This window comes from Sminthopsis crassicaudata, chromosome 3, assembly GCF_048593235.1.
Source record: "Sminthopsis crassicaudata isolate SCR6 chromosome 3, ASM4859323v1, whole genome shotgun sequence".
NCBI classification, from domain to species: domain Eukaryota; kingdom Metazoa; phylum Chordata; class Mammalia; order Dasyuromorphia; family Dasyuridae; genus Sminthopsis; species Sminthopsis crassicaudata.
The window spans coordinates 601,618,620-601,644,290 of record NC_133619.1 but is presented as its reverse complement, the minus strand read 5'-3'; the positions used below and the strand labels follow the sequence as shown (position 1 = coordinate 601,644,290).

Below are 25,671 nucleotides of genomic sequence, written 5' to 3'. Positions count from 1 at the left end.
TTCTGAAAGAAGATATTATGATTAAGGAACAGTAAAGAAGTTGTTAGCTTTTCTGCTTTTGGCAATGAGATAACATCAGCAGATGACAGTGCCAGGCTTATGATCTATTTTTCAGACTTCTTATCTGTTTTTTCTTCTAATTCAGGTAGTTTATAATATAATTGTGACAAAATATTTCTCCCTCCAATGACCTCCATCCATATATTCTCTGATATGCTTTCTTCTATGACTCCTGGATATTGTCACATGAATGTCCCTCCTTTCTGTTCAGTGCTATCTACCCCTTCCCTTTTACCTATTTCTTTTCATTACACTAAGTTCAGTGATATCTATAACATCAAATTCCCCCTTAAATTTCTCTTATTGCCTAAACTTTGGGCATTTGTGTGTAAGCATAAATATATAGCATATATAATATGAACTTATGGGGTTTATAATATAAAATATAAGATTATGGGGTTTTCCTATTAGTTCTTTTCTTGGATTTTTTCTCCTGCGAATGTCTGTGTGTTTCAGTATAGTTTCCCTCTATGGATAAGTACAGACAATCTTTTTCCATCCTCATTCATATTAATTAAAGCCCATTTGATTGCATTTTCAAGACACTCAACTAATAAGATTATTAACAACCTTTGTTAGGTGAACACCAGTCATCCATTGAATGCTGAGCCATCTCCAATCTTCCTGACTCTTGTACTGCCTCTGGACTTCAGTGACCCTAGAAGAGAGTCAGGCTGATGACTTTGTTCAACTCAGTTTTACTTAAATCCATTTCATGGATGAGTCTAGACTGGATTCTTGCTGGATAATCTCTTACTTGATAGTTTCTATGTCTCATTCTTTGGAGGATAGGAAACTGCTTCTTCCTCAGAGGATCTGGCTCCTTTTACCTATTTACTCCTTTTACCATATTTCCTATTCAGGAAGAGGTTGTACTTGCACAGATTTTCCTTTCCTTTCTTTTATGTGTAATTTTCTTCTACTTTCTAGAATCATGATAAGGGCCAGGTCTTACCTCCTACCCCTTAGATCCTTTTATGTTTATCTAAAGCCTGTTTTTCTTTTAAGACCCTTATTCTCTTTAACAACTTGAGAGTAGACAGGTATACTTCGAGTCCCTTCTCTGAATTCAGGAAGGAGATTGCAGATGACAATCACTCAATGGTAATAAAAATATAAACATCACACATTCAGCACAAGTCACTGCACAATTTCCCCTACTACTCTTCCTATATCATAACTGCACAATTTGCTTTAGCATTTCTTCTGCTTTTTCCATCTATTAGATGGCACCAATGGCATCCCAACTACCCCTTTAGCTAGAGAGGCCCTGGCCTTGGGGACAAAGACACTTACTGGTATTTGTTAATCCTTAGGTCAAGTAAGCTAACTAGCAAATAGAGCAAGGACCTGGATGTGCGCTTTCTGGCTTTAAAGAAAAGAGGGCTTGTGCACCATGTTGCTTTTCACAATTTGACTTTGGCCAACAAAATATATCTTTTTTCACTTTTGGCCACAGTTTGTGGCTGCACAGTTCTTACACATATATATTATTTTCTCTTCTGCATGTTTTATCTATAGTCAATAAGTAAATAAAATCTAGGTATAATTTCTGAGAATGTGGTGGAAGATCATTCAGGGTGGCCAAGTCATTAGTAAATCTGATGCATCTCTCCTGAGGTTTTTTTTTTTTTTTTTTAATTTTTCTTCTCTGGTGATACTTTGTTCTTTTTAATGAGGGTTAAGACAGATGGATTGTAGAGACTGTCTGGTTAAAGGGAGAGGCAATTGATGCTTTATGTAGCTTGGGACAGTCCTATGGGAAACAGGCATTTACATAGTTTTTCCATGGGGATGTGACTACATTATTGTTATGAAGAAATTATATTTGATTAGTTTGAATTGTAGTGTACTGAAGTAATGATTTTGTCATGACAGTAGAGGGAAAAACATAACAGTTCCTGAGCACTTTGCAGCTGAGAGGAAATTGACAAAAGGGGAAGCAAAGACTGTCGAACTAGAGTGTTTATACAATAACACTGATTGTTTTCAAACAAATCTAATTCAGCATTTGCCTGCTAATGAGTACATCTTAATAGCAAGAAGAGAGAGCTCCATTATTTGGATGCTTCTATTAACCAGAGTTGTTTTGTTTAGATCAGTGGGCAGGATACCATCTGTTACCAGAAAATTTCCCTTTCATCTAGGCTGCCCCCATTAAGAGTCCTGTTAAGTAACTTCAGCTGCCCTCACATTTAATTCCCAGAATAGCTCAATTCAGGAGTATTGAGATAAAAGGCAACTAAGAGGATATTGGAAATTGCACAAATGCCCTCAGTGGATTCAGTTTGCTTGCCTTCTTTGCGCTACTGGAAGGTGGTGTGGTAGAGATTTTGCCAGGATGGATAGGGATGAATAAGCATTAAGGAAATCCTCTAGTAGGTATCATATTCAAAAAAAAAAAAATCCTTATAGAATAGTTGCTTATCACCATTCTTTTAAAAGATCTCTTCCTAATGAAAATGCCAGTTAGCTAAATTTAGATGCCACTGCTAGTCATATACCTCCAGGAGATCCAGAAAGACTTGATATAACTCAAATATTTATAGCAGTACTATTTTGTGATAGCAAAGAATTGAAAACAAAGTAGATGCTGAACAGTTGGGCAATGGCTAAGTAAGTTTGAGCCGTAAATGTAATGAAGTGTCACTGTGCCACAAGAAATGATTGACATGTTGAATAAAAAGAAACACAGGGAATACTTACATGAACTCCCGCAAAATGAGGTGTAGGAAAATAGTGTATCTATAATAATCCGAGTAATGTAAATGGAAAAAAAACAAAATAATACTGAATGCTTTGAAATTATAATTGACTTTCTCCCCATAGAGGAGATATAAGATGATATCTCCTCTCCATCTATTTTTAGAAATATAGAACTATAGGTGTGGGATAGTGGATACAATATCAAACTTTTTTGATGTACTGGTTGTTTTGTAAAATTTTTTGTCTTTTATTATAAGAGAAGGAGGAGATAGGTGTTGGTATACAGTGAGAAATATAAATGACCATGAAAACAAAATTATCAAAAGTTCATTTACAAAATTCAGCCCTTTAGAATTCAGCCTGTTTTCTTTGTTTGTTTGTTTGTTTTTAATGAATGAAGAAGTGTTTTTAAATTTTTGGATTCATACAAATCCTTTTTCCTTAAAATAAGCTTGTAATTAAAAAGGAATTTAAGAAAAAAGTGAACAAGGAACAGACTAATAGTACACATGACTCCAAATTTCAAGTCTCACAGTTATCTGGTAGTAATGACACATATCCCTGGCTTTGAAGCCAGTAGATCGATTTAAATTCAAGAATTCTGGTGCCACAGTAGCCATTTGGCTGTCCCACTAAGTTGATCACCAACTAGGAGCAGAAAGCCACTAGAATGCCTAGGTCAGATAAGGAAAATGGAGCAGGTTGCCTCTTCCATGAAAATTAACAATATTGGGATTAGACCTTCATGATAGTAGTGAGGGCTTAGGCAGAAAATTAGTTATTTCAAATATTAGATAAGCAAGTGCCAAGTTTAGTGCTGGAGAACTCTAAAGCAAATATATTTTATTATTATTACAAATATGCATTAAATTTTCAATTAAATTTGCCATGTCCCTTGCTATAAATATGCATAGAATCCCTCCTATCTGAAGCATTATCATTACATTAATTTATAATATAGTATTTATGGGGAGTGGTGGTGAATAAAAATGCTTTTCTGGACAAGATTGGTTTGCAATCTTTAACTAGACCAAACTGCATTCATTGTGGACAATTTAGAGATTTACTGAGGATAAATGCACTCCTTTTTTATCTTGATTGACTTTTCTATTTCAGTCTTAACAAATTATTTTGCAAAATTCATCTGCCTAAGGAGACTTTCCATTCACCTTTTTTTATTATAGCTTTTTGTTTATAAGATATATGCATGGGTATTTTTTCAGCATTGACAGTTGCAAAAACTTTTGTTCCAATTTTTCCCCTCCTTCCAGATGGCAGGTAGACCAATACGTGTTAAATATGTTAAAGTATATGTTAAATACAATATACATATATATATATACATGTCAATATAGTTATTTTGCTGCACAAAAAGAATTGGACTTAGAAATAGTCTACAATTAATGAAGGAAATAAAAAATGCAGACAAAAATAGAGTGATTAGGGATTCTATGTAGTGGTTCATACTCATTTCTTTCGCTGGGTGTAGCCGATTCAATTCATTACTGCTCTATTGGAACTGATTTGGCTCATCTCATTGTTGAAGAGACCCACATCTATCAGAATTGATCATCATATAGTATTCTTGAAGTATATAATGATCTCCTGGTCCTGCTCATTTCACTCAACATCAGTTCATGTAAGTCTCTCAGGCCTTTCTGAAATCATCCTGCTAGCCATTTCTTACAGAACAGTAATATTCTACATATTCCATAACATTCATATACCATAATTTATTCAGCCATTTTCCAATTGATGGGCATCCATTCAGTTTCCAGTTTCTGGCCACCACAAAGAGGGCTGCCACAAACATTCTTGCACATACAGGTCCCTTTCCCTTTTTTAAAATATCTTTGGGATATAAGCCCAGTAGTAACACAGCTGGCTCACAGTATGCACAGTTTGATAACTTTTCAGCCTGTTTGCTAAGAAGCCACTACTTCATAGTATCATATTATTATGATAGGTTTCATTATCTGTTTCTCCAGTACTTCAGAAGATATGTAACCCCTACCAATGTGTGTGCTATTTCCATTGATGAGCATTATAACACACCTATGCCTTAGTATTGCCATCACAGTATATTGCTGAGATTTAGAAATTCCTCATTTGGCATATAGCTTTCTTATGCTGGAGCTCTGGACACTTTGCTAGGCTGATTTTGGACAGCAATTCATTTCTCATCCTCTATCGTCAGCTTGGGTAGGAACTACTAGTACTTCTGTCCTGTGGACATAGCTTTTGAGAATCCAGGGGTCACTTCCATAACACCTTGAGGCACTAGAGCAATGTTAATGATAATTCATATTCATAAACAACCTTAAGATTTGCAGAATATTTTTGTAGGTTTCATTGAAGGGAGTATGCACATATTTACATATGTATGACATCTACATCTGGGTGTCTTTACCTGAAAAAAAGCTTTTTTGAAAGACAAATTGCTGTACTGGATAGAATATTTAACTTGGACTTAGGAAGATTTGTGTTCAAATGTAGATTCTGATACTTTCTAATTGTATGAACAAGTCAATATCATCTCTGGGCCTTAGTTTCCTCATCTATAAATTGTGACAGTAAATAGTTTTTATCTCACAGGAGTTTTGTGAGATTTAAAAGAGATAATATTTGTGAAGTGCTTTGCAAACCTAAAAGCATTATATGAATACAAGCTATTATTATTGATTAAGTAAATGATAATATTTACCTTTTCCCCCCCTCTTTAAAGGTCTATGACTCCAGCCCAGGCTGACCTGGAATTTCTTGAGAATGCCAAAAAGCTGTCCATGTATGGAGTTGATCTTCATAAAGCAAAGGTAATGATAACTTTGAGCTTACTCACCAAACATTTTAATTGTGTAAGCTATGAGAAGGAATAAGATGACCCTTCAAGTAACTTGCAATGTAGTAAAGGAGATCAAACACCTAAGTGGAGAATGATTCCATACTTATATGTCTTCTCTGTCTTTTATTGTAATAATGCCTGAGGCATAAGTCATTTTAAAGTAATATACTGTTTAATTGGAATTATTAATATCATTGTGCCTATAATGCATAGACTGTCAAACTTGTTTGATATCTTGATTACTTTTTCCCTCTTTTTTATTTGTTCTTATATGGGATGGCTCTCTATAGCTAATAGAGAAAGATACAAAGGGAAGGGTGTATATAGTAATTAATTAAGTGTATATTTATATTAATAGATCAGTGTGTATTTATTAAGCACTTGTCCCAAGGAACTTGCAATCCATTGAGAAGTTAACATGTACACATATAAACTATACAGAATAAATGCAACCCTACAAAAACCAGTGTATCAACAAACACATAAGGATCTGCTACATGTCAGGCTCTGATGAGGAACTGGGCTTTCAAAGAAAAAACCCAATAGTTTCTGCCCCAAGAAGCTTACTTTTTATTGGGTGAGATAGCATGCACATAGTAAGGATATATTTTTAAATGTGCAAAGCTAATGTTAGTTCCTCATTCCATTATCTCATAAGTCAGGAGGTGACAAGGAGAAGAGCTTTGTATTGACAGAACAGGCATTCTGAGAAGCAGAGCTGAAGAGGAAATGTATTCTAGGCAAGAAGTATAGCTGGGACAAAGGCACAAAGGTGGGAGATGGTGATATATGTGATAAGGCAGCAGGAAAATCAGTTGAACTGGATATTAAGAGTGTGTAGAGAAGATAAGTGGGTGTGTAAGCTGAAAAAATGAGATGGAACTTGGTTGTGAATGAGTTTCTAAAGTGATAGAAAACCTCTGGAGGTTATTTAGAGATGGGGCAGCTTGACATTTTAGGAAAATTACTTTTGTATAACATAAATAAAGGTATTTTGTGCAAGATTGAGATGTTATATTTGCTACTCTTTCAGGATTTGGAGGGAGTGGACATCATATTGGGAGTATGTTCCAGTGGCCTTCTTGTTTACAAAGACAAGCTGAGAATTAATCGCTTTCCTTGGCCGAAAGTGCTGAAGATTTCTTATAAACGTAGCAGCTTTTTTATAAAGATTCGACCTGGAGAGGTATGGGGTCTTTGGGTTTTCCCTCAGACTGCTCATAGTCTCAGCAGAGACGATGCTTCTCTATTCCAGTTTCATGATGGCCATCTCCCCTCTGTTATTCAGGAGCTGATTGTGCATTGGGTGATTAGATCCTTGGTGCTTCTGTTCCTCAACCTTGCTGCTGGCCTCTAAGTTATCTCACTGGAAATGGAATAGACTTTAGGGATCCTCTGAAGAAACTGAGACCCATAGAAGGGAATCAATAGAGATAAAAAGTGGCAAGGTTAAGGATCTGAACTCAGAGCTTCTAACTCTTGAAAACACTGCCTATTCTGCTGGAATTGGAAAACTGTCAACTACCATGTAGAGGAGCCCAGAGAAGTCAAGTGTATAAGCAGTTATTAAGGGCTTGTTATGTATTGGACACTATTCTAAGAAATAGAGATTAGTCAATTTTGTTTCCTGCTTATGCTGGTAAAAATGTAGTGGCAAAGTAATTTGATAATGACGTTAAGCAAGAACTGTGTTTGAATTACTTGAGAATTGCAATTATCTATTCATTCTCCTATCTCCCATTTTCATGGGTACTCCAGAGTCTTCTAGTAACTAAAATCTATTATCTCTATTGAACTCTTAAGAAGAATCACCCAGTTTTAGAGCCATATTGCTGCTGGCTTTGATACAGCTGTGTGTCAAGTCACATACCTAAAGATCTGGTTTTGTTTTGTAGGCAATTTTTAGTTTATAGTGTAAATGATTCATTCTTTTGTGTATACCCCCACCTGCTGGTGAAGATTGGTCTACCATAAACATTTTTATAGTTGTCAAGCAGTACGAAAACTTTTTAAAGTTTCTACAGTTAAAAAAAAAAGGAGCACTTCTAGACACTGAAAAAGATAAAGAAATAAGAGGAAAGCATAGATTCATAGAATGTTAATAGCCGATAAGGGGATTTGAAGAATCTAATCCAATCTTTTATATTATAGGTGAGAAAATTGAGGTTCCAAAAGGCCTATATTTGTCCAATGTGATGAATGACCAAGCCAAGACTAAAACCCAGGGCTCCTAACTCCAAGCCCAGTGCTATGTTTCATTCTAACACACTGTGTTGTCATTAAAGCATTTATTCTTTACCTAACTCAAAACTTGTGTCTAGATGTTGTTAAATAAGTAAAAAAAACAAATATGCAGACAATTATGTAGGCAGTTAAGATATGAAAAACTTAGGATAGGCACATTTAAATGTTTTGATATGATAAACATATTATAGGCAAATTAAACATTTAATGGAAACAAGGGGATATATATATATGTATATGTATATACATATATATCCATATTATCCATATTATACATAGAAATAAGAATTTGGTTTAGGTCATTATTCTGAATTTCCTAATCAAATACTATCATTGGAATTGCTAATGAGTAATTAATATGTAATTGTGTGAAGTCTGGTGGCCTCAAAATAAACAAGGCTGAGAGAGAAGAAAAAACGAAGAGGTTAGATAATACATATATTTGATAATGATCACTTCTATATCAATCAGGAATGAACTACAGTTGTTTTGTTTAGTGGCCCATCTTCCCACCCACTTCGAAGAATGAGCTGAAATAAAACATATAGATGAGACTTTCTATCTCTCTCTCCTCTCCCTTTGGACAGAAAAATAAAATGTGCTATTTGATTTTGTAGTTGTGGGAGGAACTATTCAATCTTAATAGGAAAAAAGCTTTCCCTTCTATAAATTTTCTAATTTCTCAGAAGCTTAAAAATTTAACTTGGTGTCCTATGTCCTCAAATTGCTAACATTCTTTTTAATAGTGTCACATTAGTCTAAATATAGCCCACATTCCTCTACCCCCAATATATCCTTAGATTTAAAACCTTAATAAAACATCTAATAATTTTTTTTTTACTGTATACTTATATATATTTTTTTCCTTCAAAGGGTTCTCATTTTAAGGAGATATAGGTAGAAGTTATAAAGAGGCAAATTTTGGCTAAAGTAAATTTACGAAAAAGTTCTTGAAGAAAAGCTGTCCAAAAATGAAATGTGCTATCTTAGGAAGCAATGAGTTCTTATGAGGGCATTAAGTAGTTGATCTTTTGTTTTTTGTTATTTTTTTTTAACAGCATGAGCAATACGAAAGTACCATTGGATTCAAACTTCCAAGTTATCGGGCAGCTAAGAAATTGTGGAAAGTATGTGTAGAACATCATACATTTTTCAGGTATATTTCTTAAGTATTTCTCAAAGACAAATGTTCTTCTTTTAAACTCTTATTATAATTTAATTTGACAGGTAGTAATTAAATGTTAGCACAGTGCTTCTTTGTAAGATTGAATGGTGTTTTGTCCAGTTTGAGTATGGTCATCTTCAGTAATCCATAGTAAGCTAAATCCTCCCTATTGAGTAGTGAACAGACTCACACAGACATGCTCCAATATTTACATAATCTATGAGTAGGTGGAAGAAGACAATTCCCTTTCTTTCCTGGAACCTCTGTGGTTTAGAAGCAGGACCAGAAAACAATAGGAAGGGGAAAACTAGTTAGTGTACTAAAATAGGAGGGTTTTTATTTCTTAACCTCTTTCTCCCCTGCTGGGTTGGCTTTTGAAGTATGCTTTGCTTGAATCCCAGATATTCTAGAGAGTCAGAAGAAGCCGGAAAAGTTTTTTCCCCCCTTCTGTTTTCATGAGGCCATATTCTAGCACTTTTCTAAACACAGAGGAAGTCCCTCCTATCATAGGGGTTGGCAGGCAAGCTAATGGGGAGACCTTCTCACTTGGCTCTCAAACATTACCACATAATTGCTACTATTAATAGTGAGCATTCATATGGTGCTTCACGTTTGCAAAGCACTTTACAAATATGATCTCATTTGATTATCACAACAACCTTGAGAGGTGCTATTATTGTCCCATTTTATGTTTCATTTATCTCCTATTATCATCCTATTTATCTCCATAGAAAAGAATGGTCTGGGATAAAATATAGAGGAAAATATTATTTGAATTTCCATTACAGAATAATTTGTGAAAGCTTATGTTAGACCCATTCTGGACTGATATTAGCTATTGACATTACAGATTTCTTTCCTTTATATTCCCATCTTTTTTATTTTAATCCAACCAAGAAAAATGTAGGGTTTCAGAAAAGAGAAAGGAAAATATTAGAAAATAATGCCCTTAAATATTTGGATGTTTTGTAATATGAAATTTGACTATAGGTGATTGGTCGGTTATATAAATGGCAATACATAGTTATGCATTTTAAATTATGTTAAGAGGAACAATATTTGCTGAATTAAATTTTTTTCCCATACAGGAATTATTGATTTAAACCATAGTTACATTAAGTAGCTAAATGCACAACTTCTTAAACTCTGGGTCATGACCCCATATAGGCTCTTTCATAACTGAATGTGTTGATTGCAAAATGATGATTTATTATCAATAAATGTTTGATTTGAATACCTATTTTATATACCTATAACTAGAGTCATGTAAAAATTTCTTGGCCAAAAGGTTGCAAGTAGAAAAAGTTTAAGTAGCCCTGCAATGGAAAAATCCCCAAAACAACAATTTACTTTTACATAGTAAAGTTTTATGGAGTGCTTTCCCTAGGAGAAGTATTATTGTTTCAAATTGTTAGGGGCTTAGAGAGGTTAAATGAGTGGAGTGGTCACACAGGTAGTAGATGACAAAAACAGGTCTCCCTCTGGGCCTTGGATTCAAAATCCAGTGTTTTTTCTATTGTGTCATCCCACCCTTTCCATATCTTATCTCTTTTTGTTTCATTAATACTTAAGAATCACACAAAAAGGGTTGTGTGTGTGTGTATGTCTGTGTTACAAGATTTTACTAAGTTTGAACAGAGGTTGAAGAATATCTCAAACATTATAAGAATTCGAGAGGTATTTAACATGATTATTCATAATCTTAATATATTACAAACCTCCTAATAAAGCATGGTTGAGAGATGACTGAATTAGTAATGCAATTATTTTGATAACTTTTTTCTTAGTCTACTTTGGGTTGTTATGAGAAATCTTGTGAACCAATTTTTTCTCTTGAAATATTTTGTCCTGCACAACAGTTGGGTCTTGAAATCAGGAAGTTAAATGTGGTATATTCATGTGTGTATCTCTTTCAGACTAACATCCACTGAAACCATTCCCAAGAGCAGGTTTCTAGCCCTGGGATCCAAATTTCGTTACAGTGGTCGTACCCAGGCCCAGACCCGACAAGCCAGTGCTCTTATTGACAGGCCTGCTCCACACTTTGAGCGCACAGCAAGCAAACGAGCCTCTCGGAGCCTTGATGGAGGTTTGTATGAATGCTCTTCTTCTCTTTATTTCTTTATTATCCTTAACTAACTAAGGGAAAGGAAAAGGATTGCAGCTTTCTCTATTCATGATATCATCAATTTTTAGTGCTGGAAGAGATCTTAGAGATTCAGACTCACAGAGCTGGAAGAATGCTTATACATCACTTAGTGCAGCTCTTTCACTTTATAGATTGCGAATTGTGGCCCTGAGAGGAAGTGACTTCTCCATAAAAACATAGCCAGTTACTGAAAAGCAGAACTGAAACTAGAATCCAATTTTTCCACTTTCAAGTCCAGGGGTTCTTCCTCTCCACTTCTGCTATCCTATCTATTCTTGGTTCTGTTCCCCCTCCCCAATTCCTTTTTTATATTCTGAAAGCAGTAATGGGAACAGGAGACACTGTTAAAAGACCTGCTCATAGATATAATGTTGTGCTAAATAATACTATGAAAAATGAGGTCAGCAGATATCTGCTTTCTAGCTGTGTTGTCTTTTACAATATGACAGGATTTTCACATGGTCCATTTTTGATAGCCAGAATACGTGGTCATTGCACCTCTCTCTGAATACTTCAGTGGTTTCTTCAACAAGACTCTTTCAAAAAGGATGTAGGTAGTACTTAGAGGCAGAGCCTTGTAAATATCCATTCATTAATCAACAAGATTTATTAAGCACCTGTTATATACCAGGCATTACAGACACAAATACAAAGAATAAAACCATTCCTACTTTTGATTAGAAGACCTTTGGCAGAACAAACAACATTTGTAATAAGATAACAGATTGAGAAGTTTCTCCTAGAGGCTTGTCTGCCCCTTTTCTGGTGCTACCACTTTTGAATGAGTCATCTATGGGTAGAAAACAGGTTTATCCAAATCCAGAGAGGATTTTTGTGCCACCTCTTCAGGACATCCTGCTTTCCCTTAGAGTTTCCCTACTCTTTTCAATCTGAAGGGATTACTATCATGAACTCTTTTTTTTTTTTTTTTTTTTTTTTCCTAATAGACACTCTGAGCAGTGGAGATAGTCATTGCAAAAATAGGAGAAAGGATGTATGTGATGTATGTGAAGAACAGTAAGTAGGCAAGGCAAGGCAAGGTTAGAGGTAGCAATCTGATATAAATAAATAATATCAACAATATGTAATTAGCTCAGTAAAGCAGTATAAATCAAGAGCACTGTTAGTTCCAAGTGAAGAAAGGTCAGTTGGTATGAGTACGCATATTCTCTTCAGTTTTCTAGGTTTTCTAAAATCCCCTTATTTTATTTCTAGTTTATTCCTGTCAGTTATTAGCTACTTGTGGGCAATTTATGTCTCTCTGTGAGTGCCATGGAGTGAGACATTGCCATGAACTACCTAAAGATCATTGCTGTTACCTCTTCATTCTTTTGAGGTTATACATATGTGGAAAGCCAAATAGGAGTTCTCTTTCTTTACTTTTTCTACTTTTAAAAAAGTCTTTTGAAATTCCAAACTTCAAACTGATGGACCATTTGGTCAGACATACAGTTCTATTGCGCCTCTTTTATTCCTCCAAGATTTCTCTATTGTGCATGATCTTAACCATTCCAAAATGTTTCTCCAATTGTGGCATCTCTTTATTGTTTGGAAAGAATTGGATTTGGGAAGAATTTTATGTTTCCTAGATGTTCATATATTATACGATGAAGTTCTATAGCTGAATTGCTTAAAACTATACATTTTGTTGTCTGCAGATGTAACAATGTTTCTGGGAGAGAGAAGTTCCTTAAATTTTCTAAATTTTTCCCCCCACATCCTTCATTCTTTATATTTTTCCCCCATTTTTAACTGTCTATAATTTTCCCCCAATCAGGATATCCATGTCTATACACAATTAGCTTTTTAGATCTTTAGATCATTTAAATATTTAATCTTCCCCATCTACTTTAGAAAAGAGACTTTTTTTGTTACTGAGCTTGGTTTTACTTAGACTGAATCAGAGTACATTAAAGATATTGTATTACTCTATAGTTCTTCATACAAATGAGACTTTAGGATTGCTTTTTAAAGAGCTTTGGTTTAATAACATAATCTTTTTAGTAACTTCTTGATTGTATCTGTTTCAATAACTGGGGAGGTGACACTCATTTTACAATTTAGAACCTACTTTCTGGAATACTTGTAAGTCATAAGGCTAGCTTCTGCTAATAATATAATAATGTTAATTAAGGTATTTTATGCTTTTTATGGTGTTTACATGTGTATTGTATCATTTAATTCCAACAAGCCTGTGGAAGAACAAGACTTCCTTTTACAAATTGGGAAATTAAATTGCAAAGATACTAAGTGTTGTGTCAACTAAGTATATCCCAGAATTTCTGACTTGTTAGTCATTTTGATGATTTTAAGGTATCCTATGCATAAATGACATAAATTTGTGAAGCAGTCCATGCTTTCCAGATGTTGTCTTTTTCACATTTCTCTCTACCTCTGGTTTGGTAATATTTCCTTCTTCAAACTTAATATAGCACTAAATGCTACTTATATTATTACCATGTTATGGTTAATTATATAAGTCTTCTCTCTTCCTTTCTAGAATGTAAACTTCTTAAGGGTAGAGACTTCTGATTTTACTCACCTCTTGTATTCAGAATAATACTTTGCATTTTAATTTAATTGAATGGAATTGTTTGAAATGCTGAATTGAATTCTTGGTAGTACAAGTCATAAACATTATATCATAACATTTCTTTATTACCACTAGTATATTTCTTCCTCAAAATTCTACATATTGGAGAAAATGGGTGTGTAGCTATAGCTTAAAAATTAAGACTTCCCTTATTGTATTCATGGAAATTTTGGAAAAGCTTACTTTAAAAAAAACAAAACAAAACAAAAAAAACAACCTAAAACTGAAAAAAAAATGTAAATGATTTTCACAAAGTTTTTTTGAGCAGGTTATTTATAGTCTTCAGGATTCTTGATTAGAAAAAGAAAGGTGATATTTCTGATCTAATTATTTTCTCTTAAAATATTCTTGAAGTGCTATGAAGATAATATGAGACTTGTGAAAAACTAAGCATAACTACCATGACTTCTTAGTACATAAAATATGAAAATATAAGGAGATTAAAGAATTTGGATAATTTTGGCAGATAAATAGTGGATGGGATGACATTCAACAGGACTAAATGTAAAGACCTATACTTGTGTGTTGATTTTTTTTTTAACCTATAATAGGCTGGGAGAGACATGGCAGTTTATATGAAAAAAGACCTGGAACTTATAGTGGTCTACAAATTCAACATGAGTTAATAGTGCAATGTGGAGCTCCCAAAAGTCAATGTGATTGTAAATTTAATTGAGAAGCATAATGTATAGAATGAAAGAGATGATATAGTTGCTATACTTTACCCTGCTCAGACCCCACTTGTAGTCTTATGCTTACTTTGGAAACCATTTTTTGGATAGGCCAGAGCCAAATTGAAAGACATCCAGAGGAAACTGATTTGTTTGATTAAAACCTTATGTCATGAGAACTATTTGAAAAAACTGATAATGGACAGCCAAGCAAAGACTCAAGGGAAGGACATAATCTCAAGCCTAGACTTATTGTTGTAATAGATGTACTATAATAGAGGACAGGATGAAGACTAATAGATGGGAAGATACAGAGAGCAAATGTACATGAACTTCCTAAGCAAAATGATGAGTTGCTCAAAGGAGCAATAACTTCCCTGTTACTAGAGAAGTTCTGATAGAGATTGAGGAATCGTTTGTCTTAAGATATTATAATGAGTAATGATGTTCCAGGTAGGGGATAGTGATAGACTAGATTATCTGTAAAATTTCTTCCAGCTCTGAATTTTTTCTTATTTTTCTTATCTCTGAACGTTTGTTTCTACTTATCTTGACCAAATATCCCTTTCCGTCATAGCTCTCTCTTTCTGCACAGAATAAATACTAAGTACTAGGGTAGTAATACTGAACATGTTAAAAAACAAAAACAAAAACAAAATAAACGAAAACAAAACTTGGCTCTGAGATATTTGTCCTGGATTAAAACCAAATACGACGTGTTAAAATAACACATGGTGAAAGCATGGACATGTTACTATGATGCCAGACAGAGCTGAATTAAAACCTTGGGAGGGGGTGTGGATACACATGTACGGTGATGCTTTTAACACAACTGTGAAGCAAAATATTTTGTTACACTCCTCTCTGTTGACAGATTTGGGTCTGCCATCTGCTCTTATACCACATTGTCTGGCTTAGAGCAGCAGTGACAGTCACCCAAGAGTAACAGGGACTTGTAAAAATTCAGCAATCTCTCATTTAGTGGCACAGTAGATTCCTATCTTTTTGATCAATTATTTATTGGATTATTTCTTTGATGAGTGAAGAAAATAACAAAAGTTTCTTTCATTTGCTTTTGGATGCTATGTACATGTAGCAATGATGTAAGCAATAGCGTACATTTACATAATATTTGGTAGTTGTTGAGACCTATATATCTATTGTTTCATTTGACCATGTCAACAATCCTGACACTTTCATGAGTGAGGAAGCTGAGAGGTTAAGTGGCTTGCCAGTGGTCAGGCAGCTAGCAAGTAATAAAGGGAACTCAAAACTCCAAAACCTCTTATTCAGTTCAATCTATTACTAGTTCTATTATACCACTGAGTATTTTTATGAAAGTCTTCTCTTTATCTCTGAATTAACGATAACTGTCACTTAGAGCTTTAAAGTTTATAATGTACATTACATACATATGATTTCATTTCTTCTTCACAATCTGATATAGTAGATAGGTGCTTCAAATATTATCTGCCTTTTACAGATGAAGAAATTGAGACTTAGAGAGTATAAATAATTTGCCCCAGGACACCAAATAGTGAATGGTAAAGACAGTCTCATACACAAGCCTTTTAATTCCTAAATCCATTCCCCCCCTCCCTTATCACTGAGGAGCTTTATTAACTACTCTTTATCTATTTTAACTTATCAATTTAGCATTGGAAGTTATCTAATTTAGCTATTAATTGAAGCATGAATACCCTCTGAGATTCTATGAATTCTTCAATGGTACCTCATAATTCTGCTGAATCTGCTCTCTCTAAAGTTATCAGTTCTCTGTTAATTGCCAGATCTGATTGCCTTTTCTCAGTCCTTATCCTTTTTTGCCTCTCTTCTTGTACATTGTTGATCACTGTCTTTTTCTTGAAATTCTCTTCTCTCTAGGTTTTTGTGACATTGTTTTCTCCTGATTCTCCAATATCCTCATTCTTACCTCTCCAATACCCTCATTCTCCGTTTCTATATTTTCATCTAGATCACACTTAATAACCCTGGGTGGTTCCCCCAAACTCCATACTGGACCTGTTGAGGACCACACCTAATCCAGAAACCCTCTATGAGGATGATTGTCACATGTTTATCCAGCTCTAACCTCTCTCCTGACTTATGTTCTATCTCAGTGCCTCTCAGACATGTTGAACTAGTTGTACCATAGACACACAGGTGCCTTATTTATCTTCTGTGTAAGAAAATTAAATACTATACTCCATATAAGTAACTTTCCAAATATATGAAAGGGTCCTTGAAAACTGCAAGATTTATTTTATTTTATTTGAAAAATTTATAGGATATCTCAGTCCAAAAACTTAACTCTCATTTTTCCATCCAATCCCTCTTACCTTCCAAACTTCTTTATCAGTCTCAAAGGCACTACAATTTCCCCTATGCCTCATACTCATAACCTAAGTTTGGTCCTCAACTCTTTACTCTCACCCAGCCCCCCATATTTAATCAATTATCAAATCCTGTTGATTCTATCTTTGTGATGTTTCTTCTCTATGCCAGAGCTTTTTAAACTTTTTCCATTTGCAACCCATTTTTGTCCAAGAGGTTTTTAGGTAACCCTAAGGTACATACGTGTATAAAGTAAGTATACAAATCAAACATTTACTAATAACAAATCGTAATTTTGTGACTCCCACATTCTGTTACTTGATCTCATATAGGATTATAACCTACAGTTTAAGAAGTTTTGATCTATGCCTCCTGCTCTCTCCTGATACTACCATCACAGAAGTAAAGGCTCTCTTCACCTGTGCCTGGATTATTGTGATACCTTCTGTTTAGTTTTCCAACCTTCAATTTTTTGCCACTCTTTGCTCCTCTCAGCTGCCAAAATGATCTTCCTTAAGATTTGACCTTATTACCCTTCTATTCAATTAAATCCAGTAGCTTTTTGTTTCCTCCATATAAAAACGAAGTCCTTTCAGGCTCTTGAAGTCCTTCAGAATATCCTCCCTTTGCTGTCTTTTTATGCACTTTTTACTCCACTCCACATACTCTGCAATTCAGGGACACTGACTTCCATTTGTATATTCCATTTCTTAATTGTGAACATTTTCTCTTTGTCCTCCATGTCTGCAATGCTCTTCTTTCTCATCCCTGCCTCCTCACTTCCTTCAAAGATCAATAAAAATCTCACCTTATGCAAGTTCCCCTTAGTGCTAATGCTCTTGTCAAACTAAATTAGATTTCAGAAATTTCAGATTCTTCTAAATTCCTATGGCTTTTCGGTGTCTATAAATGCAGATACATGAACCAAATTCAAAACCCCTTGAAATGCAACATATGGCCTTGTTTTGTTTTTAAAATAACATGAATTTTTAATTTATTTTTAATTTATCTTGGATCCATCTTATTTGTACATAGTTATTTACATGTTGTCTCTCCTATTATGCTGGGAGTTCTTTTATGTAAGGATTTTTTTTAGCTTTCTTTGTATCTCCAGTCCTTTGCATGCAATGCCTGGCACATAGTAGGCTCTTAATAAATGCCTATTGTCTTTATGGACTTGGACTGATCCTTTATAAGGTATTATTTTGAATTTCTTAAGGATAAACAGTTTCATTTGTTCTATTTTTAAGGAATAACAAAATTATGTAATATTTTAGATTTCCGCTGAACCTATAATGCTTCCAAAGTTTGCTGTTTTTAAGGCTTATTTCACTTATTTGGAAAGTTTACTTATGAGGAGCACAGTGCTTAATTTTCTTAACTAAAGATAAAGAAGCCACAATCATAAGCATTTTAAATATATATATGTATATATATATATGTATATACACACATATATGTGTGCACATGTATATACACATATATATATCATATGTATATATGGAAATGTTTAAACTAATTATGCCTTTGAAACTAGAAATTAAATTCAAAAAAAGAAGAGATATAATATTATAAAAAAGTCTAGGACTCAAACCAAAAAAGGGGTTTTTCTAAATATGTTTTAGATTATAAGTTTCTCATCATTATGAATCTTCAGATAAAGGTTAGAGAATTGTCAGAAAAACTGTAGAGAAGACTCCTGATCAAATAGAGGTTGGACTAGATGTGGTCCCTTTCTCCTCTGTGCTACTGTGAGTTGTTGATCTTGCTATTCTAAGCCTGTATCTTTTTTTCATCCTTTTTAAACCGTGCCACACAATTTCTCCCTTGTGTATAATTGAAAACAGATTGGTTTGATGGTCCAGGATACAAAGAATTTGATTCTTAGAGATGATAAAAAAGACAGAAAGAGATAAAAGGGACCAGTTTTGACCTTTTATCCCTCTGGAGGTGTGATGACCAGAAGTTTTAAAAATTCATGTTATTTTAAAAACAAAACAAGGCCATATGTTGCATTTCAAGGGGTTTTGAATTTGGTTCATGTATCTGCATTTATAGACACTGAAAAGCAATAGGAATTTAGAAGAACCTGAAATTTCTGAAATCTAATTCACTTTGACAAATTTTAGAAACACAGAGGAATCAAATATGAACCTTATCTTCCTAAGGATTATAGTCTAGCAAGAAGGAATTGGATACACAGACAGACACATGTGTGAGTATATCTACACATACTAACTATATACTAGCCATAGTGCATAGTAGAATATAAAAGCCTAAGTAAGTCCTAAGTGCTGTAAATGGGCAGAGCAGTTATTTCTGGAAAAAACCTAAATCTATAAAGATTATTAAGGTCTTCCCTAATTAGTCCAAGAATGTTTCTGAAGGAAAATTGGATGATAGGATTTCATCCTGGATTTCAATTCAACACATATTTATTAGGTATCAAATGTATAAGGGAATTGAGTGAGGTGTTGAAAACTCTTCTCTCTTTTTAAAACCCTTCTTTAAATACCTGATTCCAACTTACTTTTTCTAGGCTTATTATACATTCCTTTCTTTCACATATTCTATGTTCCAAAAAGATTGATTTAATGTTGGTGATACATCCAGCATTCTCCAATTTTCATACCTTATTACTAGTTTCTATTCCAAACCTAGAATCCACTTTCTCTTTATCTCTAACTCTATCTCTTTAAATCTCTTGTTCCCTTAAAACCTGAGCTCAAGCATCATATCCTACCTGGTTTCCTTTGCCTCTCCCAGGCTAATAGTAAGTAGACTTCTTTCTGGAAATTGACTTTGTATTTATTTAGTAGTTTATGTATTATTTCTCCTGATAGATTTAGTTCCCTGAGAACAGGAACCATTTTTGTCTTTGTATCTTCCACATCTATCATAGTTCCTGGAATACTATATGTACTTAATAAAAATGCTTATTGTTTTCTTGAACAATGAAAAACTGTATAGCTTCTGCCCTTTAAGGAGCTTAAAGTGAAATTTCATGCATGGATTATTTCATGCATAGAAAAAAAAAAAAGAAATCAGTGATAGAATGTGATAGGGACAAGGAGCTCTAAGAAAGTTTGGGGATAGGAAGATTATTTTTCAACTGGGGGCAAGAATAATAATCTGTATTCCTGTTGTCCCTGAAGATATACAAAGTACTTTTCTCACAACTCTTTGAGATAGCTAGAACAAATGGTCTTTTTCATTTTACAGTTGAGGAAACTAACCTTCAGTAGTAAAAAAAAAAAAAATTAGCATGCATAGATGATAAGGGAATGCATTTCAGGAAATTCTTCATGAAGACATAGAAGTGAAAGAATAAAAGACAGTCATATTAGTGGTTCCTTTTAGCTGGAGGATAGAACATGTGAATGAGAGTTATAAGATGAAATGCTGAAAAGGTAGATTAGAACTAAATCATAGTGGACCTTATTGGCCAACTTAGAAAATTTTTATTTTTTTCCCCTTTAGGCACTTTAGAGAGTCACTGTAAATTTCTGAGAAACTATGACTAAATTTTGGCAGTTCAGTGAAAGAAGGTTTGGAGAGGAGGAAGACTGAAGACAAGAAGATAATCTTTTAGACTACTCTAAATAAATCTGTTACTGTAGTTGAGGTGAAAAATAATAATGACCTGAATTAGTGGTGACAATGTAAATGTTACACATGAGAAAGATGGGGAGGTAAAGTCAATAGTTATCTAGGAATTTTTAAGTTCCTAATATGTGCCAGATATCAGGACTTAACAACTTAATTAGATGTGAGGTAAAGGAGAAAGAAGAGTCAATGATGAATAGGTTTTTAGGCCTGCATGACTACATAATATCCCTATGGCCATTACCGAGATAGAGGAAAAAGGAAAGGCCAGATTTCAGATGGAAAGATAAGTTTTGGACAAGCATACATAGCATGAATATGACTACAAAAGATCATAGCTCCTTTGTCCACTGTTTTTGAAAAGGGTCATTATGAATCTTACCTTCCTTTCACCTGTTTTCTTCTCTCTGTTAAGCCGGAGCAGTAGAGACACCAGACCGAAGTCCTCGGCCTACCTCAGCACCAGCCATTGCTCAGAGCCATGGTCCAGAAGTCAGCTTCCCTAGTACTTCAAATGGCAAGAAGCCCACCGCCTCTAAAGTGCAAAAGGAAACTGTGAAGGTAGAGATAAAAAAGGAAGAAGTGGCACCTGAACAAGTGGAACCAGAGCCCACTGAAGTATGGAAGGTATCTGTTACCCTAGTTGGTATTTCTCTGGAGTGCCTGGTCCCTGTGCTCTTTTTAGTTAACTGATGAGGTTTCAGAGCACTTCCTTTGTTTTTCTGTAATGAGGGTAGGGTAGAGTTCTATCAGTGGATGTGTAATGAGTAAGAATTTGATTCAGAATTTTAGACTTGAAAACGATATTAGAGGACATCTATGTCAGGCCTTCTGAAGTTTTTTGTGCCCTGGATCCTGTTTTCAGAATTGTATGTATATATATAAAAGAAAATACATAAGGTTTTAAAAGAAACCAATTATACTAATAGATCATTATCAAAGTATATTTTTTTAAAAGCAGGTTCCCAGATTAAGCAATCTAATCTAATTCAACTTCTTTATTTTACATATAACTCCATCATTTTACATAGCTATTCTCTAATAGTTTTATTGGTAAATGGCAAAGCTGGGACCGAAATCCAAATCTCCTGATTCCTAACAGGTATTCTTTCAACTTCTACCCTTCTCATTTTTCTTATTCTTTTCTTTTGATATAATTATTCTCTTGGTGAGAGAAAGGGCTCCTTAAAATTTGTATTGATATCTTTTATTGTTACATATCTTAGATTTTTCCCATATTCTCTTCCCTTCTTCCTTCCCAGATAGACATTCCCTATAACAGAGAATTTTTTTTAAAAGAAAGAAAAATAAGAACAAGAAAAACTGACAAAATCAATCAATACATTGAATAAACCTTAGATTTTTATGCACTATCCATATCTATGCACCTCCCCATTATCATAAAAGTCTTGCTAAGTTTAGAAAACACCTATATAGTTGAAGTCTGCACAAGTGTTCCAGAATAAATTGTATGTGTCTACTTGATACAAAAAGCTAGTTATATAAAAGTCCAAATTTACAAAACTAAATGATTATTTGATTTACTAAAATATTTTTTATGATACACAACTTTCTTTTTGATGTTTCTTTCTTTTTTCCCTGAGGCTGGAGTTAAATGACTTGCCCAGGGTTACATAGCTAGGAAGTGTTAAGTGTCTGAAATCAAATTTGAACTCAGGTCCTCCTGAATTCAGGGCTGGTGCTCTATCCACTGTGCCACCTAGCTACCCCAATACACAACTTTCTTAATGGAAGTTCTTTAAGTAGTAAAGTTTAAATGACTTTAAAAATAATCTTATATATATATATATACAACTCTTCCAGAATATGAATATTTCATAAATCAAGGTTGATTTGTATGCTGAATTTTTAAGAATTGCCTCAACAATGAAGACAAGCCATTCTCCTAGCTCTGAGGTGATGGTCCATAGGATCACTTAACCTCTTTGTAATGCATTAAAGGAGATGAGTAACCTTGTACATGTTGACAAAGCTGGTTAAGCATGTCTAAGCATTATTAGTCCTGAGGTCTTCAGTTCATCTTATTGGAGAAAATACAAATCTCACTGTTGATAACATAAAATTTGTTGTGTTGTGTTGATCTTTTCAGAAGGGGTTTTAAATTTTATCAACCAATTAAGAAATCTGACATCCAATAGACTCTGAGGTAGTTCCACCCCCTTGACATTTTAATTAACTTTGTCCTTTTTATCCTAATCCATCACCTGGAGTGCAGATGAGACTGGCTTCCTTTGTAGACTCAGAATCACAGAATGTTAGTCCTGGAGAGGGACCTTGAAGGTCAAGTAGTTCATCCCCTTCATTTTAGAAAGCAGCAAGGTGAGGCCCAAAGAAGAAAAATGACTTGGGCAGGTCACCTGACTAACAGTTTGCAAGTCTGGAATTCAAAACCAATTCTCTGTAATTCTTCATTGGTATGTGCCCCCATTTAAATGATGGGACTGAGTCTTCTTGCCAATTAATTGTTATGTAAATGCAGTTCAGGTGATCTCATTGTAATCTATTGACTCTAAATTCAGTGTTCATTATACTGTGCCATAGAATCTCAAAAGATAAAATTAATTGTAAGGATTTGGGGGGGGGCTATTTTTTTTTTTTTTTTTTTGCTTTTTGAGTCTCTAACTTGGGTCCAAAGAGAGAAAATATCCATGTATATATGTACGCTAGCTATGCAAACAATTTTATAGCTACCTACTTCTATGTCTTGAGACAGATAGAGTTCTAATCTGACCTCAGAAACTTCATTAGCTTTGTGATCCTGGACAAGTTTCTTCATCCTGCAAATCATTCCAACTTCTCTTCCAAGAAAACCCCAAATAGGATCACAAAGAATCTGTCATAACCAAAAAATGACTGAGCTGCAATTTCGTATCACTAGTGCCTTTATAACAGAGGATCACAGCCAACAATTTTTTCTTGCTCATTGAACAGCTTGGCATTTCTGATGATAGTGCTTCTGTCCCTCCATCCTTTACACTGACTCTCTGGAAAATATTATAACAGTTGGCAGAAAGCTATGTTATGTTGGCAATGGCTAAAACTCCTCTGGCCTTCTGCTAATTTACTTATTCTCTGCCTGTAGGACAGACATAATTATGTCTAAGAATAGCATCCCATTGCTATTGTGACTGTAGCAGAGTGGGAAGAATTCTCCCTTGGTATGTGCCCCCATTTGAGTGATAGGACTGAGTCTTCTTGCTAATTAATCGTTATGTAAATGTACTTCAGGTAATCTCACTGTAATCAGTTGAAAGCATCTCTGATAATCCTCAATTATCTTAATTGCTCCCCATATTAACAATAACAATAAACTCTATTCTGATTTTGTAGCAAATTAGAATTGTAGCAGTGAGAAATCTGACATTCACTTAAAACCACATTTATTATATAATCCGAGTAACAAAATAACTTTGCTATATAAAGGGAAACTATATCTATCTAATTTGGACAATATACTTCATAACAGAATCGTCCATGGAAGTGGTCTGTCACTGGGCAATATTGGGTGAGGTCTAATTTGCAGATATTGAGGTCTCATGTGCACTGTATAGTATGCCTTTATTACATTTAAAACGTTGCATAGGCAGGCAGAACTTGATGACCATTCCCCAATCCATCTCATTGATTCCTAACACTTGAACCTTACTTGAAAACAAAGATTTCTCACTTTTATTCTATATTTAACAGGAAATCTCAAGGCAAAAGCTATGATTATTCAAATGAGCATGAATAATTTAGACACTGAAAATGAATAGCTAATAATAACAACAACAGTGATACTAGTAAAGACAATTACATGTCTAATAACCCACTGTGGTTAACAAAGTACTTTTCTTACATAGCTGGTTTTTATGAGATCATAGATTTAAAGCTGCCACTAACTTTTGACATCATTTGGTCCAGCTCTCTCTCCCCTTTATAAAATGAGGAAAGAGATCGAGAGAGGTAATATTGTCCAAGGTCATATAGATTATTATTGTCTAATAACAAGCAGAATTAATCTAATGTATCTCAACTCTGAAGGTCTCATCTTTTTCATCTGTAATGTAAGAGAGTGGAACTAGATGACATAGAAGATCCTTTTCAATTCTTCTATCAGTGATCCTATGAATTACACCCCTTTCATTAAATATCCCAGTTTTAGTGACCTAGTGATCAGGATTTCAGAATACTTACAATATTTATTCTCATCAATCTTAATTTGGGTTCTATGGGTAACCTTTCTATGTGCTTATTATTAAATCAATGTTAGATATAATCATAGATCCATTTCAGAATAATGAATTTTATGATTTAATATATGATTAGCTTCCCTTTTTGGTTATAAATCATATTGCATGTTGTATGTGTGTTAAATGCAAATGTGAATTGTCTCTAAAATATATACATGCCTCAATTTTTTTTAGCCTATGAATTGATTTTTAAAGATATTTTCTTAATTGCTTTCAGATCACCAAAAGAAATGTAAAGTCAACTATATAGACACAATGGCAATTTGGTTAAAGTTTTGATTTTTGGTAATTATTCTGGGTCATTTTTTCCTTTAAAGAAACATACTTAAATAAGCTTAAGCTAAATAGAATAACTACCTGAAATTCTCTTTCCTAAATCTATGTTCTAAATGACTTTTTTGACTTCAAAGGTGGGAAATTGAACTAATAGATTTCTATTGGAAGTGAGTGAATCCCTTTCCTGTAAAACCTTCCTCAAGACTGCATGATGATTATATATTAGATTGTGTTTTACAGCCAGCTAAAATGTTCAACTTATATGTTGGAGCAAAGCTATCCCTGAAAAACCCACTAACCTGAAATGTTTTTGCCACTTTATTTCTTAAATGTAGGTGGAAAAAACCCACATCGAGGTCACACCACCCACCATAAATGGTGACCAAATCCAGGTTTGTGCCGACAGTCGCTCATGCTCCTTTTAATTTTTTTCTGCCCCTATTTTTTCCTTCCATTTTTCTTCTTTTTTTTAAAAGGTTGTAAAATGAAGTTCCAAGCAAATTTCAATGAGCCAACTTTTTATTATTTTTTCTTTTTTTTTTTAATTACTGCAAAACAGCAACCTGCAGAAAAAACAGAAGATCTGATAAGAATGAGGAAGGTTAGACACTTTTCAATTTCACAGAGCAACATTGTCACTTTGTCCATGCTCACTTCCAGTGCATTAAAGAGATGGTGACCCATTCTTTTCATTGGCTTCTTGTTGGTTATTTGAGGGCTGTCCATAGCTCACTTTTATAATGAATCATGCTCTCACATGAAGAGCAGTGAT

The 25,671-nt window shown here is 34.2% G+C and overlaps 1 protein-coding gene across 31 annotated transcripts in view; it reads left to right on the top strand.

The window, feature by feature from the left end:
• EPB41 (erythrocyte membrane protein band 4.1) overlaps positions 1–25,671 on the top strand; it is a 199,556-nt gene that overhangs the window by 123,151 nt on the left and 50,734 nt on the right. For 16 of the 31 annotated variants that reach the window (XM_074305569.1, XM_074305575.1, XM_074305577.1 and 13 more), the window contains 7 exons: positions 5,492–5,579; positions 6,642–6,794; positions 8,911–9,008; positions 10,934–11,106; positions 20,786–20,997; positions 25,235–25,291; positions 25,459–25,500. In XM_074305569.1, coding sequence (XP_074161670.1) covers positions 5,492–5,579; positions 6,642–6,794; positions 8,911–9,008; positions 10,934–11,106; positions 20,786–20,997; positions 25,235–25,291; positions 25,459–25,500 — 823 coding nt within the window. The remainder of the gene's footprint in view (positions 1–5,491; positions 5,580–6,641; positions 6,795–8,910; positions 9,009–10,933; positions 11,107–20,785; positions 20,998–25,234; positions 25,292–25,458; positions 25,501–25,671) is intronic. The other 15 variants (XM_074305574.1, XM_074305580.1, XM_074305582.1 and 12 more) reach the window with 3 other exon arrangements.